This window comes from Pongo abelii, chromosome 16 (assembly GCF_028885655.2).
Source record: "Pongo abelii isolate AG06213 chromosome 16, NHGRI_mPonAbe1-v2.0_pri, whole genome shotgun sequence".
NCBI lineage: Eukaryota > Metazoa > Chordata > Mammalia > Primates > Hominidae > Pongo > Pongo abelii.
Genome location: NC_072001.2, coordinates 97416998 through 97436132, shown reverse-complemented (window position 1 = coordinate 97436132; position 19135 = coordinate 97416998). Strand labels below are relative to the sequence as shown.

The 19135-nt window shown below is 41.9% G+C and overlaps 1 protein-coding gene across 2 annotated transcripts in view; it reads right to left on the bottom strand.

Moving 5' to 3' along the window:
- The window catches only part of MCTP2 (multiple C2 and transmembrane domain containing 2), a 254972-nt gene that overhangs the window by 169404 nt on the left and 66433 nt on the right, over positions 1–19135 (bottom strand). For both annotated transcript variants that reach the window (XR_008513796.2, XM_002825867.6), the window contains exons 2-4: positions 18477–19009; positions 3147–3209; positions 1875–1983 (exon numbers count right to left, since the gene is read on the bottom strand). Coding sequence is in view for 1 of the 2 variants with exons in the window: in XM_002825867.6 (XP_002825913.1) it covers positions 1875–1983; positions 3147–3209; positions 18477–18941 (637 nt within the window). In the remaining variant the exon portion in view is untranslated. The remainder of the gene's footprint in view (positions 1–1874; positions 1984–3146; positions 3210–18476; positions 19010–19135) is intronic.

Genomic DNA, 19135 nt, shown 5'->3' with positions numbered 1-19135 from the left:
TGAGCAATGCCCAGCAAAGGCACCTGAAAATAAGCAGAAGCAGATAGCACAGGCGTATGCAGAGAGAAAAGCTTTAAGTGGCAGGTGATAATCAGGAGGAATGGGAAGAACCCAGCCTGAACTACCGGCTCACCCTGTCCTGCAGCATGCCCCAGCTCTCCTCATCATCACCAATTGCAGGACACAGTAAGCAAAAATAACATCCACAGATGAGGGAAGAGAAACACACAAATAAAATGATAAGCAAACCGCTCCAGAGAATCAAACATGTAAAAGAAAATAACGTCCTAAATGGGAGACAGTCAATACATTAAACTGATATCCAAGAAATAGAGCAGCAAGCAGGATATTTTAAATGAATAGTTAATATTCTCAAAAAGAGATGGGATTGTCAAAATAGGTTATAAACCTATTTTGAAATTGTTATGAAAAACATAACAATTGGTAAACAGAACAGCACAATGTAAACAACTGATAAGAAAATGAGCAAGCTGAAGATCAAGCTGAAGAATTATTCCCAAGAGGAAAAAGTCATGGGAAAAATGAAAAAGAAAACCTAAGAGACATAGAAGACAGACCAGAGTCAACAGACCCTTCCTTTATTGAAAAGATGTTCCAAAACAGAATAGAGAGGAAGCAACAGGAGAAGCTGTCCAAGAACCGAAGCAAGAAAAAGAACTCTTTAGAATAATAGGGCCTCAGCTACTGAACCAAATAAATAAATAAATATCATAAAGAAAGAAACAGATATATTTGCCTACAATGAAATGAAAAACTTCTAAAGGACAAAAGAGGCCATACAATTAAGGATAAGCAACAGACTGGGAGAAAAATATTTGCAATATATAACTAATGTTAATGCTGAAAATTATGAAGAATTATAAAAATTTAGAAGAAAAAACTCAACTGAAAATGGGACATTATATAAGTTAATGCCTGCCATCTTGCCAATATCCTATAAGGTCAGTTAACCTTACTATCCTTGTTTTACAAATGAACAACCCAAGGCATCAAGTGGTCAAGCAACATTTCTCAGATCCAACAGCAATGAACGGAGAAGCCAAGATCTGAGTCCAGGTAGTCTGGCTCCACTGTCTGCTCTTAAACACATGCCATTTTAATATAAGGTTTAGCCTTATCTGTGCACAGAAGCATATACAATATGTTCATTACAGCAGCATTTATAATGCAGAGACACAAGGAAAAAAAACAGCTACCATCAGTAGAGAAATAGATAAACAAAACATACATTATACATAATGTACATAATTATACATTAAATGATATGTAGTATTTAAAAGAAAGGCAATATATGTACATGGAAAAGCATGGTCAATTTTGAAGACCTGTACGTTTAAAAACATACAGGTATGTATTTATGGCTAGGTACAGAGACTTGTAAAAGATAAATAAAACCATCACAGGCAGACACTAGCTATTAGAGGGAGTCCAGTGAGATTTCAAAGCAGAAGGGAGATAGTTTCAAAGGCATTTCTGTCAATGTGTACATCTGATGACCTTATACTAAGGATGGGCTCACATTTTTCTCACGAATAATTAAAGTAGGATTGAGGAAACATTTTCTTGAACAGTTGCTATATGCCAGGCATAAAGCTATCAGAGTTATCTCATTCCATTCTAAAACAACTTCACGTGATGATTCATATCATTAACCTAATAATAAAGAAGAACAGTAAGGTTTAGTGTGTTTAAATAATTCACTGCAAATGTCTTATACCTGGAGAGACTTAGATTTGAGCTACTGTCTATCCTAAACCATGGTGTGATGTCAAAGCCTGACTGACAATATTGATACAAGGACAGAGAGAAAGAAGTTTCCAGGCTACATCCACCATAACAGACCCAGGTCTTACCACAGCGATCTCGGACAACCAGGTTCCGGCCTTCCTTCAGGTGTATGGTGAGGAGGTACGCAAAAGGGCTGGGGAGGTTACTCAAGCCATCGCTGGCTTCCCCCGGTACCTGCACAGATAGAGAAGGCAGTTAAGACAGTATGTCTTGGGCCCAAGCAAGAGAATTTCAGAACTACTTCTTAATTTTGGAGGGAAAAAAGAAAGGCCACTATGATGATCAACTGTCATCCTCAACTCCTCCTCACTACGACAACTTGGCTACCCTGCTTTATTAACAAGTCCCTTATATTTCTCCCCAGTGGGATTTTATCAGAATTCAGAAGCAAATATGATTACATCTTTGCAAGGTTAGCCTTCCAAGAATTAGATAACCAACCTCTGAAATACCCTCATTAAATTACTGCAGGATCCCTTGTTATAAAACTCAGGGGAGAGCTCCAAGAGAGGCAACAGGAGGAAGAAGTACAGCTGCACATGTGTCCCCGCTTCCAAGTTCAGATGTAAGATGCCCGGTCGTGTTCTCCACCCTTCCCACCAACCCCCATCACCTCTGTAGACTTCCATGTGTAGTAAAATTTCAGTTCTGGGGACTCAGCTGATCCCCCCGCCAGCCCACATGTCCATCTGCACATGCTCTTCCCTGGGTCCCCAAAAGACATTGTCTCTGTCCAGTGCTCTCCCAGCTTTTCCACTCTTCTCTTTCATTCTCTGGCACCCACTTTTAGTGTCTCTTACTCTAATCCTCACAGTCTCACCTCCCTGCAACTCAGTCACTTCCTCCTCCAGAAATGCATCAACTCCTGCAGGCCATATTGTAGAATTCAAGTCTGTTTTTGAATATTTATTACATGAGCCCAATTAAATTTTTGAGCCATTTCAAACTTTTGACTGTCCTTAAAGGGAAAGGACAGATAAAATCATTTATCATTCACTTATTGGACATTCAATTAATCGATCTTGTGGCTAAGCCACTCTTGACAGCCTTCTTTTGAAAGTTTCAAAGCACTTCAGAATGGCTTTATCTCCCTTACTACCTCACTCAATTTCATAGTTACTCTGTATTTTTAGAAGAATCTATCCCAGTCTGACAAATCAATAGACACTGAATTAATCTCCTCCAGCCAAAATTTGAAAGGCCTGTTTTTGTAAGTGGATACGGTTTGGCATTTTTTTTCTTTTTTAGCAATAAAAGAGGCAAAAAAATACAAACCCAAACATTTGATGAGAAATATCTACAACATTTAATGTTTCTTTTTAAGGAATGCCACTCACAGATTGTTCTTCAAAATGCTGAGATGTCATAAAAGCATTCAGGTCACTGCTTCCACATAACTTCTGCAAAGAAAAAGAAAAAAAAATCTGATTTACAAAAGCAAATTAATACCAACTCAGGAAGATACCCTCTATCAGGTCTTTCCCTTTGGAAATCTGATATTTGCATATGCAGCTTCAGTGAGGGCCACCTTCCTGTTTGTGTGGCAAGGAGACATGGATTCAGTGGTGTCAATCTAGCTGTGTCCTCTGCCACCTAAGTCACTGGATAAGAGGAACTGCAAGCACCGGGCCACATGACATCCCTAGTTCACCCACATGTTTAGCACGCAAATAGCTTTGTTCCCAGAGAAAGCAGTGGAACAGCAGAGCCACTGTGCCAGATCTCTCCCAAGTGGGCCAGCCCAGCACCCAGCCTCTGATGTGAAACGAGCAGCTCAGGATCCAGAGAACTGAGCATGTCCATTAGGAAGGAAACATTTCGAAGTGTGATCTGAGAGACCTTCCTCAAGCCATACCTTCATGGGGCTAGCAACTGTTCAATCGCCAAACCAAAACCGGGAAATGCAAATTCTGAACAGATGACCTCAGAATGAGAGACGTCTATGTTTCCCAGTTTTGTTTTTTGTTTTTTTTTTAGACAGAGTCTCACTCTGTCACCCAGGCTGGAGTGCAATGGCGTGATCTCGTCTCACTGCAACCTCCACCTCCTGAGTTCAAGTGATTCTCCTGCCTCAGCCTCCCGAGTAGCTGGGATTACAGGCACCCGTAACAACGCCCGGATAATTTTTGTATTTTTAGTAGAGATAGGGTTTCACCATATTGGCCAGACTGGTCTCTTGGCCAGGCTGGTCTCGGACTCCTGACCTGGTGATCTGCCTGCCTCGCCCTCCCAAAGTGCTGGGATTACAGGCGTGAGCCACCGTGCCCGGCCCCTATGTTTCCCAATTTTAAACTGCTTCTCATACCCTGGAAATGAGTCCACAGGGCAATGACACCTGCATCATGCAGTAGTTAGTATGGGGCATAGATTCCTCAGTTGTGTCAGCTTTTATAGGCACAAAGGAGATTTTATCTGTTTCTGGAACTTTAACAGAGTTTCTGGGCTGAATGTGAAGACAGCTGCCTGCAATGAGAGGCAGAGTGGAGGGGGGACACGGGCAAATGGCCTCCCAGCAATTTGAGGATATTCCTGTTTGGCACATTAGCCAGGACTGCTTGCGTCAATGAAAAACATGGAATTTCCCCTTCAAAGACGACTGGATAAGTTCATTGCTGTGGGCCAATGTGGAGATGAGAGGCAGCCCTGGAGACACCGCTTCGGAAACCATGAGCCACTGGGGGTAGGGGCACCGATGACATTTGTCCTTTCCATGCACAGTGACCACCAGTGACCACCTGGACATGACTCAGAGATCCAGCTTGATGGCAGGCTACCTTCCAAGACACACATTCGCTCTCTCCAGTGGAGCTTCCAGAAGCAACAAAACATCCAGACCAGGGGGGGCAAATCTTCAGCACCCACAAGAAATGGTGAGGAGCTGCAAACAAGGATGGGCTTTCTGGCCCACTGCCTCTGCATGCAGTGACATCGAGAAAGGCTGCAACTGGGCAGAAACGAGCCCTGAGTACAAGAAGGCATGGAGCCTCATGGGGCTAGGACAAACAGAGGCCCTAAGGTTCTTGTAAGCTGCGGTTCTTACCCTTGCCTCTTTCCCCGTCAGTCCCAGGTTTAATGTCCCTAGACTGTGAATACACTGTGTTCAGTTCAGGTTAATTCACACAGGATCAAGAGTGACTTCAGACACAAGCTTTTTCTAGGGCCCTGGCACTTTAGCCACTATATGCGTCTGACCCAGGAAGTACCACCACTGCCTAGGCAGGAAGACAGCCCTAACTCTCAATGTGGCTTGATGACGGACAAGAAAAGAGGCCACAGGTCCTTTGCCAAACAACCTCTCCCTTAGTTCTTGGTATCTCCTGCATGTGTTATGCATAAAAGGTGAGTTGGGCAGTACTCTCTGAAGTCCACTTTATGACAATAATCAGAACCTTATTCAACTTACTGACTTTCCCAATATCAATAGATTTATTTGTATGTGTTTTAATACCATACACTATCATTTCCCAGAAATGCAATCATTCTGCCTGATTTTCTGTATCAATAACCATGGCTTCACATGCAGAGCCAAGAGTAGCTGGTGCTGATGCTCTGAAGCCTGAAAAATCACATGCTATGGTCTCCAGTTCTATTAATTGAATCAATGCTCCACCTAACCAATCCCATTTCGAAGATAATTCCACAAAACTACTGGGATCCACTAAAGTGGATAATAACACTTTTGATTAAAGTGTTATGTCATTAGCCAAGGATAATGATGGTCTTGTATCTTCTACTTTCAAGTGGAGGAGTGGACAGAGGTATGATTAAACTGTTATCACCCCTCAGACTGGACCATATATATTCTCCCAAGTTAGCCTCACTGTACTGAATAATGATGTTAATTAAATGACAAAATTAATCCACCTAACCACCATCATTTACATGCTATCAAAAATGAAAACGGAGCTTTTATTCAAATATGTGATAAGTCTTCCACTTATAACAACAAGGAAATTCAATGTGAGGAATGACATTAATTCAACATTATGGCTGGTTTTACTCACAGAAAAGTCACAGAACTTAAAGTTATGGTTCCCACAGCCACCATAACTGTCACATACCATATATAAACACCAAGATAGGAAAGTGATTACCATAAAGAACAGCAAAATGTTCCATATGCACAGGAGGATGGAGTTACAGCCGCTGCGGGACACATAACTTTGGATATTCCCCCACACTCTTGCATAGTGCCTGTGGTATTATTCATTGAGTAGAAGTTGCATTATTTTCACCTGCTTTATAAACCCAGAAACTACATCAGTAACATACTTTTTCATTAAAAAGAGCAGAATTAATATTTATTTCATCAGGAATACCCCAGAATACCACTATTATTAGATTTTTTAAAAATGTTCCCTAGGCTGAGTGTAGTGGCTCATGCCTGTAATCCCAGCACTTTGGGAGGCCAAGGCGGGCAGATCACCTGAGGTCAGGAGTTCGAGACCAGCCTGGCCAACATGGCAACCCCCCCCCCATCTCTAATAAAAATACAAAAATTAGCCGGGTGTGGTGGCATGCACCTGTCATCCCAGTTTCTCGGGAGGCTGAGGCAGGAGAGTCACCTGAACCCAGGAGGTGGAGGCTGTAGTGAGCCAAGATCATATCACTGTACTCCAGGCTGGGCAACAGAGTGAGACTCCGTCTCAAAAATAAAAAATAAAAAAAAAGAAAGTTCCCAATAAATGTAACCAAGCACTGTGGATTGCCTTTGTTTTTTGTTTTTTGTTTGTTTGTTTGTTTTTGAGACAAGGTCTCCCTCTGTCACCCAGGCTGGAGTGCACTGACATGTTCATAGCTCACTGCAGCCTCGACCTCCTGGGACTTTAAGGCATCCTCCTGCCTCAGCCTCCTGAGTAGCTGAGATTACAAGTGCACACCATCACACTTGGCTAAGTTTTGTTTTATTTTATAAATATTTTAGAATATAAAAATTTTAAAATAGATATATTTTGTAGTATTATATATTATTTTATGTTATAAAATATTTTATAATAGTTTTATTTATTTTATAAATTGTATTACAAAATTTATTTTTGTAGAGATGCCGTCCCACAGTCACCATAATTGTCACACACCAGCCCAGGCTGGTCTCCATCTCCTGGCCTTAAGCGATCTTCCCGCCTTGGCCTCCCACAAAGCACTAGAATTACAGATATGAGCTACTGTGCTTGGCCTTTTAAAAAAAAATTTACTTAAAAAAATTAACACACTGTAAAATTGACATTTTCCATGTGTACATTGCCATAGTTTTAAACACCTGTATATATTTGTATAACCCCCACCACAATCATAATAATAGAACAGTTCTACCACCCAAAAAATGCCTCTGTGCTATTGCACTTTGACCCCCATCTGTGGTCAAATCTTCCAACTCTAGAAACATGGCAAGTAATTGTATATTTTCATCATATAGTTTTGTCTTTTCTAGAATATCATATCATTGGAATCATACAGTGTTTAAATGTTTGAGACTGGAATCTTATACCCAACTTAATGCCTTCGAAATCCATAAAGGTTGTCATCTATGTCATTCTTTTTTATTGCTGAGTAGTATTCCATCTTAGGGATGTACTATCTATTGGTCGTTTACCTAATAAGCATCATTTTAACATTTCAAACAAATTTTGTACAAGTACATACTCAGGAAGAGAAATAATTTTAAATATTATCAAAACTAATAAGTGTCAATATGACAAAACTGTCTAATTACATACAAGCATTCAGAAACACAGCATTAACATCTCGGAATGAGCACTATTACGAGATTAGTCTTCCCTTGCATAGCTCTCACTACTGCCTTGCAGATAAGTGTTTTTCATTTGTGTTTTTTAAATAAAAGCGAGTTTGCATTGATATTTCCATTCTGCCTTGCTAAACTGAAATTTGTGGGAAGGTAATACATACTTTGCATTCCCTTTAGATGTGGATTTGCCTTCCATAAGAATGCAAATATACTAAAATTCAGCAGGATATGGGGAGATACTGGAACGGCAGATCAATTATTTTAAAAAGAAAATCTTCTCTAGTCACCAAGGACTTTGAGATTGAGGGCAAGAAACTGTTGTGAATAAACATTTTCCTTTCAATATACACTAAATGTGATCCTGTACAAATACCACCTCCCATGTAGCTGTCTGAAGGGTCTTACTATGAGGCACACACAGGAAGCCAAATTAAAAATTATGTAAGCAGTCACTGTTTGTTTACATTTCAGAGGAAGAAAACATAAACCCACATCCAGAAAAGCTAAATAAGAGTAAAAAGTTGGCTGAACAAATCAATAGTATTCTTTTTAAAAACTGCCCCATTATATAAATGTATACATACTGCATATTTAATCTATAACCCATATCTTGTCTATCTAGAATATGTATATTTAAGAATATAGGAGTCACAAACACAAATACATAGAGGACAAAGGAAGTTACAAAAGAAGCAAAAGGAATCAGACGGCTCCACTAACCATGAGGCAGCAACTGGACACAACGATAGAATGAAAAGTGAGCTACATGGCAGTGAGAGGTCAAAACTGGAAGGTGTACTCAGAAAACAATGAAGCCTACCAAACGGCCAAGTCTGTTCTTATTTTTTTATACCACTTTTCAGGAGGTTATGGATCATACAATCAAGGTGTATAAATTTAATTCTCTCTCATCTCCAAGATTGGTCTCTAAAAGTGATTTCCCTGCAGTATTGACTATCTAATCTAATAGCAAAATATGAATCGTGTGTGTGTCCGTATACCTTGCTCAAGCATATGATGGTATAAAACAGTCCATAAATTACATCCCATGAGACAAATCCAGCCCGCCGCTTGCTTTTACAAATAAAGTTTGATTGAAATACACTGCTGTCTACCTGTTCCTGTGTTGGCTATGGCTAACGTCATGTGACCTCACCTTGAGTAGTTGTGACAGAGGCCTGTAAAGGGCCCACAAAGCTCTGGCTCTTTCTAAAAAAAAGTTTACCAACCCCTGTTGAATGCTCTAAAACTTTGCATATTCAGTAATATTTGTCCACTGACCTGCCATAAGTTTTTTGCATGTTTATTAACAGGAGATACTTTAAAAAATGGTTGCTTGTACATTGCTGAGCACTTTCCAATGTAAAATTTATACTCATTGTGACTTCTTAAAACAAGACCACAGGCTGTAATTAGTCTCCCCAATTGGCAAAGAGGAAAGCAGAGCCAGGAGGCTAAATGGCAAAGCTGGAGAGTTCGGCCTTGGCAAGCGCTCTGGGTTGGGCTTCCCCTGCCTAACCTGGGTATGCTGCTCTTTTCACTGTACCACACCTGCGCCAGGAGAATCCCAAAACAGCACACCTCGCCTGACCGGGAGGCAGCTGTACATGGTAGTGAACAAGGCTCTGGAGTCCAAAAGACCTGGATTTGAGTCCCACCTCTGCTACTTTCTAGCTTTCTGTCCTTGAAAAATACACCTAAAATTCAAGACATGGGAACATCTCTCAATGGGTCAAAACAGATTCTTATAGGTTGTTAGAATAATTAAATCACTCAGAGGGTATTTACTGAAAGCCTTTTCTCAGACAGACACTGTGCGAGGACTCTTTGTATATAGAGGAAACCAAATAGATGTGGTCTGATAATATTCATGTAGAAATTAGCAGAGTTCCTTACACATAAACCCTCAGTAAGTGGCATTAGATTGGTGTTGCTATTCTATTATTATTATGATTAATTATATTAGTAATAGTCATAAAACAGCCTGTGTGTTTGGGAAGAGTGGATCAAAAGAACTTGATGAAGGTGGTGAGCAATCTGAGTCCCTTTCTTAGCTCCCTCCAACATTCCCCACCGAAAGTGACCAGGACAAAGTCAGAGACTGGCTGACGATGCCTCGGGACGGTGCCATTTTCCCTCTGCCCACAGCCCGTCAGCCTGTGCGCCATTTCTCCATACATTTTGTCCAAGGCAAAGCTTGGACTTACTGCTATCCCCAGTGTCTACAGCAGGCACAGCAAGCACTGCCCGTGTGCCAACGATTCCTTCTGCCCTATGAGCGATGCAGCTTTGAGCCCATGGGGTTCCTGTGCATCCTGCTCATTCAGTGCACTAAGCAGTTGTGATGGTCAGCTAGAGTTGCCTGGCAGGATAGGAACGCCCTACATGATGTGGCTTCTGTTCACTTCTCTGCCATCTCCTCCCATTGCCCCCTCACTGCCTCCTCTCCAGCCTCACTGCTTCCTTGCTCTTCCTGAAACATCAGGGACACTCCTGCTACCCTGGGCCTTTATGCTTGCTGTTCTCTTTTTCTGGAAGGCTTTTCTCTAGCTATGCACACAACCCACTTCCTCACCTCCTCCATATCTTTGTGTGAAGGTATCTTCTCGGAAGAGGTCCGTCCTGACCACTCTGTACAAAATGATAACACCTCCCCCACAGCACCTACTCTGCTTTCTTTCTCTCCATGACACTTTATGTTCTGATTATATCTATAGCATGCCACCTTTCCTAGCGGAAACTCCATGAGGGAGGCAACTTTTTTCTATTTTGTTGACTACTGTGTACCTCGCGTCTAGATCTGCATCAGCACAAAGCAGGTGTTCAACGGGTGCAAAAGAAAGGAGGGAAGGAAGAAGAACAGCAAGACTGAGCCCATGATGGACCCTGGGATGTAGCTGACACACCTGCCTCTCTGACACACCATCACATATTGAGGTACGACTTTCAGGATCACACAAAAATAGTAAAAATCACGTCATTGAAGTGTAGAGAAACTGACGCACTTGTTTAATTTTGCACCCTGGAGGTCGTTTCCTCTCCTCTGTGGTTTCTCACTCTGCTTCTCTGTGATCACTAACCTGAAGCTATGCAGTTGCCAAGCAATTTCTGGAAATATCTCAATGGGGAACTTCTCTAAATCACTCAACTCACCCACGTAAGCGTGTGCCAAAGCTAGTTATTCACAACTCCAACTGCCAAATGAAATGTCAGGGAAGGACATACCCCATTGTGGAATTACATGGATTATGGGAAAGGGGGAATGATCCTTTCTTTCATAATTATTAGTTATTGACCATGACAATGAGCCCATTCAATCTTGATAATTATCCTTGTGTTTAAAAGGACACAGTGGACACAGAAAAATAAATGTCTTCCTTTTGTGATCAACTTTTTTTTATCTCCAGATCTGAGCTCTCCCATTTGCAGAATTGTACTTCCAAACTCATGTTATACACACAGTTGTGTGCACAGTCCCAGGATTCAGACAATCCTGTAGTTAGATCCTGTCTCTGACACTTACTAGCTGGATGACATTAAGCAAGTCACTAAAATTCCCCAAACCTCCATGTCATTCTGAAAAATAAGCAATGTTAAAAATAATTATAAACACTAATGAATACAATCGTAATCATGGCAGTGAGCACTTGTTAGGTGCTTGTGGCTGGCAGGTACTGGGCTAAGACCTTCATATTTTTCTAGCCCCACAGACAAACTTAACTAATCTGTGTTACTCTCTGCCTCTCTAAGTCTTACTAATTCTCAAAAGGAGTTCTCTTCCAGCCTTTCCTGACCACCCTGCTCAGAGTAACCTCCCCACTTATCTCAACTGGTTATCTAGCACTGAGTAGAGACTGGTTGGTATTGCTGGTCATTTTTTCCAGTGTCTGTCTAATCCCAATTTCACCATCAACACCTATGGCAAGAATCAGAATAGACCGTATGCATTTTCTAAATACTTAGCTGATTTTACAATGCATGTTAAAAGCGTCTTGTAAAATAAGTACTAGGAGAGTGCTGACTGGAGGAGAAGATGAGGAGAAAAAAACTAGATAAGAAGAAAAAAATAAAAAAATAAGCTCCTCTCCCTCCAAGTTCCCTTAACTTTAGCTTCTTCACATTTCATCTGACACTTAGAAACTCCTTTCTTTAGGGCCGTACCCACGTAGGGCCTCCATGTATCACCCTTCCCCAGCACAACTAAATTTCTTATGGCTTTCCGAGCCTTTGGCAGTGGCTGGAAAGTCAACTGCAGTGATAATATGAATCAATATACATGCATACCATATAAGCAAGGTTTGCAGAAAGGCTGGGAGAAGAAGAAAAATGACATTTCTACTCTTCAAGAGCTTATACTCTAACAAGAGAGACTGACTTCTAAACAGCTATGTGTGTATACACACACACCTATAAAAAGATATATATATACACTCCCATACGTCTATATATATATCCGCATGTGTGTGTATGTGCGTGGAGGTATTGGTATGTGGCAGTAGTCTACGGTGCTCCTACCTCCTCTTTAGCCACAAGTCTTGGTGACAAGAGCAATGAGATCGTCCTCTGAGGCTAAAACTGTTAAGATCACAGTTAGTCAGCTCAGGCGACTATAACAAAATACCACTTAATAGGTGGCTGAAACAACAGAAACCCACTTCCTGCCTTGCAGATGACTCCATTCTCACTGTGTCCTCACATGGTGGGGAATGAGAGACCTCTGGTGTCTCTTTCTCTTGTACAAGGATACCAGTTCCATTGGATCAGGGCTCCATGCTTCTGACCTCACTTATCCTTAATCGCCTCCTAAAGGCCATATCTTCAATACAGTCATATAAAGGTTAGGGATTCAACATAAGAACTTAGTCTGGGGGACACAATTCAATCCAAGTAATGACTCTATCCGTCAGCACCCAGACATACAAAGTCACCTACAGGACACAATATGGGTGCCAGGCCACCATGATATCAGCCTTACAATTAATGAAGTGATAACATACAATTAATGAAATAATGTGTCAATCAGAAAAAGGGAGAGGTCATGCCAGGAAGCCTCAATAAAAGTTTGGACTTATTCAGAAGGAGGGACTTTAAAATCCAGGCTTCCTGGACTAAGTGGGCTCACAGAGACGGATAAAGGTGGCCCTAGCAGACAAAGTGTGAATATGTCAAGTTCTAATTTGTGGCTCAGTACTCAACGTGAGATGGATGGTGTATGAAATGCCATTCAGCATGGAGCCCATGCATTCTCCCTGTAGTGTGCCAATCCCTGCACCAATTTTCCCGATTCTCATGTGACTTCTCCTAAAGGCTGACTGTGGGGAGGAAATGCATTTCAAGTGTTTCCAGGCCCTGCGATAATAATTTCTCCTAACAGGTTAATGAAGTAGACATTGATTATGATTTGACTTTCCGTGTGATTTGACAACAATGAAGAATGAGCTGTTTACATCAAAAGAACATTAGTCTTTACTTTTTTATTTTTTATTTTTTGAGATGGCATCTTGCCCTGTCACCCTTGCTGGAGTGCATGGGCACAATCACAGCCCACTGCAACCTCCACCTCCTGCTTTCAAGTGATTCTCGTGCCTCAGCCTCCTGAGTAGCTGGGATCACAGTCAGGTGCCACCACGCCTAGCTAATTTTTATATTTTTAGTAGAGACAGGATTTTACCACATTGGCAAGGCTGGTCTTGACCTTCTGACCTCAAGTGATCTGCCCGTGTTAGCCTCCCAAAGTGCTGGGATTACAGGCATGAGCCACCACATCTGGCCTAGAGTCTTTGAAGTATTTAATTCTCATGGCAAATTAGTTGTGATTGTCATTTGTAGCTCAGACTCATGACCATCTGGTTATCATGAGTCAGTCCTCTGAGCTAGATGACCAGTGGATAGTTAGTACATGTCTTAGAGCATGCCGACTTTCTCAAGAACTTACTCAGTGATGCCCTTGCCCAGGATCAATTTGCCTTCCCCTTTCTACCTCCTCTTCCTGTTGTAATCCCTTCTTCTCTCTACATATTTCTCCACAGAACAGACTGAGGTTAGTGCTCAGTCAGAGTAAAAGTGACATGCTATGAAAATGAAGGCAGGCTGATTATACTCACTGCAAAGTTGGAAAAAGCACCACGGAGAAGGAAGGTTTCCACTAGGCCTTGAAGTACGGGAAGGATTTCAGTAGAACAGAATGAATATGAGGTAGGTGGTATGTTTGGCTCTGTGTCCCCACCCAAATCTCATCTTGTAGCTCCCATAATTCCCACTTGTTGTGGGAGGGACCTATGGGAGATGACTGAACCACGGGGTGGCTCTTTCCCATGCTGTTCTCATGATAGTGAATGGGTCTCATGAGATCTGATGGTTTTATGACGGGGAGTGTGATAGTTAAAACTGAGTGTCAACTTGATTAGACTGAAGGATATAAAATATTGATCCTGGGTGTGTCTGTGAGGGTGTTGCTAAAGGAGATTAACATTTGAGTCAGTGGGCTGGGAAAGGCAGACCCACCCTTAATCTGGGTGGGCACCATCTAATCAGCTGCCAGTGAGGCTAAAATATAAGCAGGCAGAAAAATGTGAAAATGGACTGGCCTAGCCTCCCAGCCTATACTTTTCTCCCGTGCTGGATGCTTCCTGCCCTCAAACATCTGACTCCAAATTCTTCAGTTTTGGAACCTGGACTGCTTGCTCCTCAGCCTGTAGATGGCCTATTGTGGGACCTTGTGATCATGTGAGATAATATTTAATAAACTTATATATATATATATATTCCATTAGTTCTGTCCCTCTAGAGAACCCTAATACATGGAGTTTCCTTGCACAAGCTCTCTCCCTTTGCCTGCTGTCATCCATGTAAGACATGACTTGCTCCTACTTGCCTTCTGCCATGATTGTGAGGCCTCCCCAGCCATGTGGAACTGTAAGACGTCCATATTAAACCTCTTTCTTTTGTAATTTGCCCAGTCTCATTATGTCTATCAGTAGCATGAAAATGGACTAATATGATAGGTACGAAAGGAGGAAACATGTGAGATGACAAAAGACCCCACAGAACATGAAAAGCAGGGAAAGTAAGAGACTACCATTATTCACCGGTGTTTGGCTTGAACAACTAGGTGAATAATGGTGATATTGCCAAGAAATCATGGTCTATGTTTGAGGTAGTTCTTCAGGCAGACAGTGAATTCTGTCAAAACAAGTCAAAACCAGGCTCCTATGAGACATCCAGTAGGGTGTGGATCCGGAGCTCAAGAGAGAGTCTGGCTAAATCCTCTTCCACCGATGTATCCTTTCTTCTAAGCGTATGTTCTCACCTTTTGGTTTTACAGCTGGATTTGGCACTTGCAATATTTTAGGCTCTGCCTGTCCTGTTTCTCACATTCCTGCTTCCTTGCCCCTCATCCTTACTTTCCTCTTTTGCCCCATCATTCCATTTCCCCGTAACAGTAGACTAACATTTCACTTTCTTTGCTGATGCTGGTGGGCCTGGAGGTGACTGTAGAATTCAGGCATTGCTGATATTTGGGGTCCTGTCCCACTGCCACAGGCTTAGCCTGGCACCAGAGCAGCGTTGGTACACAACAGAATAGGCAAAGCCCTAGGGGTCCCTCAGGCCACAGATGCTCACTCCTTGACTGACCCTTCTGGAAAGCTAAAAACAAAGTAAGTTAAACTGAGAACACTGGACAAAAATCTGATTGTCCTTGCTGTACACCAGGCTTGCCACCTGCCAACTCCTTCCTTCTTCTTCATTTCTTCCCTATTCCACACAAGGTATAGAAAGTCACCAGCTATTAACTAGGAAGAAACAGATAAGCCAGATCTAAAACACAGAGGAACCAATTCCCAAACTCTCAGATGACATGAATTCTGCAGGAATTCCCTCTTTGTTTAAAAAAAAAAAAAAAAAGCAGAAATGATAAATTCAGAGTTAAAATCAATATCAAACTTCAGCTAAAAAGTTTACACCTGCCTAAACTTCTAATTTCAATTATCATATAAAATAAAATTGAGTATTTTTTCAAAAACCACAAATGGTGATTTTAATTAAATCATAAACTAAAGAAAACTCACAGGAAAAACATGAACAAATACCCAAGTAACCTGAATGTACACGTTGCTATCATTGTTTCTGTATTAAACAAATATCAGCTGAGCACACGTTATGTGCTATGTGCAAGGCACGAAGCTAGACTCTTAGAAGACAAAGACAAATGTGTCTCCCCAGCCATGCCAATCCTCCAAATTAACACGGCCTAGTGGAGAAGATAAGTAAGGGAGCCCCTCTTCTGTACCATGTGATAAACTGGTAGTGGGACAGGGCCTTAAACATCAGACTCCAAGTTCTTCAGTTCTGGAACTCAGACTGGGTAGTGGGACAGGCCCAACCCAAACAGGCAGGACTGAGGGGAGGAGCCAGTGAGGAGAGAGGTGGGTGGGCAGAACTAGAAGGCAAGGGATCCTAGGGGTCTGATCAGCAGCACTCCTGTTCCTCCGTCCTCTGCAAGCACGCCACCTAGCAAATCAACGGCACTCAAGTAGCGAGAACCTCAACCCTGAACAGTAGAATCAGTCTTGGTCTTTGTTTTGTACTTTCTAGGTCAGAAAAAGAGGAGCAAAGGATTCATTTTTGAGAACAAAGGTTAAAAAAATGGTTGCATTAAAAGGGAAAAATCAAATGATCCAAAATAACCTATTCTGGAAGGAATCTGCCTATTCTAAGCTTTCTGCATTTAGCCTGGAGAAGATAAAATAGCCAACCCAACAACCCCTCATCTACTATCATGGACCAGCCCACCCTTCCAGACACACGTCACACCACAAAGCTCCCAGAGCCTCCAATCCAGGTAGAGCAAAACACTCATCACCCCCAACAGCACCCATCCACACTTCAGGCCTGTGATCACCAGCTTTCCTCACCTGGCAAGCACACTATCCTCTGTGCCAACTTGGACACTTCTTCACAGATAACATGCCCTCATTTTCCACACACTGATCCCCTCCTTCCAATGAGCTGCCAGGAGACCAGGCTGAAACATTTTGCAACGACAGCTCTGATATCCAGTTGCCTCTTATGCTCTGCTTGTAAGATCTCCCAAAAAAACATAGTTGGAGGGCAGAGGCACTTTCCTACCCATCTCTATTTCCAATAGCAACTTTTACACTGCCTGGCCTAGAGTAGCATTCAAATATTTCTGTTTAGTCAACAAAGACAATAAAAGTTCTTTCATTTTTGTTTTTTTTTTAGACAGAGTCTCACCCTGTCACCTAGGCTGCAGTGCAGTGGCACGATCTTGGCTCACTGCAAGTTCCACCTCCCCGGTTCACGCCATTCTCCTGCCTCAGCTTCCCAAGTAGCTGGGACTACAGGTGCCCACCACCACATCTGGCTATTTTTTTTGTATTTTTAGTAGAGACAGAGTTTCACCGTGTTAGCCAGGATGGTCTCAATCTCCTGACCTTGTGATCCTCCCGCCTCGGTCTCCCAAAGTGCTGGGATTACACGCGAGAGCCACTGCACCCGGCCATGACAATAAAAGTTCTAAATCATTTAACAGCAGTCACTTCAAAAAAATTCCTTCTGAGTATGAAAATGTTAGCATATCAAAGCCAAGAAGCCCACTTGTATTTTCTGGTCAGGAAAAAAAAGATGAAGATTAACTTTATTATATAACTCAACATGTTACCTTCCTTATACTGACCTAATAATCTACTTCATTTGCATTTTGTTTAATAGAAACATGTATTTCAAATTTATAAATAACTAAAAAGTCAAAAAAGGTTTACGAAATGGATTTTATAAAACGTAATGCCAAATAAAAAAAGTTAAAGTCATTTATGGGTAATGGTGTCTTAATATAGTAATGCTTGCTAACAAATATGGCCATGATATCCTCCAATCATCCATGATCCCTTCCCCGGTGAAACCCTGATACATGGAATAAGCAATGGGTTTTGTTTCTAAAAGTGAAACTAAAAATCCAAGTTGAACAACCAGTTTTCTATGCAATTGTAACACTAACCTGGAACACAGAAAAATTAACCCCTTACTTCAACATGGAAACCTACTTCAGTGTCAGTAATGAAAGACTTTTTAAAAACAACTAATTATATCAGTCACTTATATCATGATTTGGTAATCTGGGGGATTGAATTTAAATTATATTCACCCTTGAAATATAATATTTGTGTCATCATTATGTTTGGTTAATTAATTGTATTGAAATACTAAAGTTTTGTTAACTTTTTTTAAAAGAATGCATGTTCACAGGTGAATGCACACACAGGTGTAAAATAGAAGGAAGTTCAAATCCTAAGGCAGTCAAAGGGGGACATACATTCATACACTTCTTAGGAGTAATAATATGCATGGTTTTTCTACAGGTATGACTGGGCAATGGTGTAGTGAGAGAGACAAACATACACTTAAAAAAAATTCCAGGAAAAGTTATGTACTTAATTTCTTTGCCAGGAGACAGATAAAAGAGAATTCATCCAATATGGCTTTTAATGTCCTAAAGTATTCTGGAAGAGTCATTTGTAATAGCTTTAAAATACACAGAGGTCAACCCTAAAACTAATGGGAACACCGGGTGCAATCAATACTGCATTAATTTAAATTCTTGTAAACAACATTCTCCCCATCTGAGCTAACCACGAAAATAACTCCTAACCAAATTTTCCAAGGGGAGGGGAAGGCGGAAGGGGGAAGGCGGAAGGGGGAAGGGGGAAGGGGGAAGGGGGAAGGGGGAAGGGGGAAGGGGAGGGAGGGAGAGAGGAAGAGAGGGAGAGACGGAGAGGGAAAGTGGGAGAGGGAGAGAGAGGGAGAGAGAGAGAAGGGGAGGGGTGGGGAGAGAGAGGGAGAAAGAGAAAGAAAGAGAGAGAGAGAGATAAAAAAAAAAATGAGAACCCAGCCCTATTCTCACCTCTGGCTCTTCTGGTGCATCCCCTCCAAGGGAAGTTTTCTGAAGATCAAAGATGCCGTTGCTGGACACCCGCCTCTGCTCAGCAGGAGAGGCATAGGCCTCCTCCGAGTCTGTTTCCACCACATGGAGGTGGCTGGCTTCTTCCTGGCTCCAGTCCAATTCTTCTTCAGACTGTTTCAAGGAGCTACTGCTGCTCTTGGGAAAGATCCCTGCAGTGGACAGACTGCTGGGCACCGAGGTGTAGGAAGACTGTGGCCCGGAGTAAGGCCGGCCCTCTGGGGCCAAGACCTCAGCCTCCAGGAGATCAGGCACAGAGAGGCTGAGGCGGCGGTCCAAGTGATGCCTTGCCCTTAGATCTGGGGGCTTACTTGGGTTCTTTTTCACCTTCTTCTTGCTCAAGTTGATCAACAATGGCTTGGTCCGCTGTTTTAATGAGCCCCAAACAGACGGTTTATCAAGATCCATGGCTGCATGAAGACCCAAGAAGCCACTTCTCAAGCGTACACCTCTACTGAAAACAACTGCAGTGACTCCTATAAAACAAAATATATATATAAAAAAAAAAGAACATGAACCTTCTTGGTGGCAGTAAGGCACATCAAAGTGGGAAACACGACTCAAAAATCTTAGAGTTTCCAATAAATGATTAAGACTGCAAC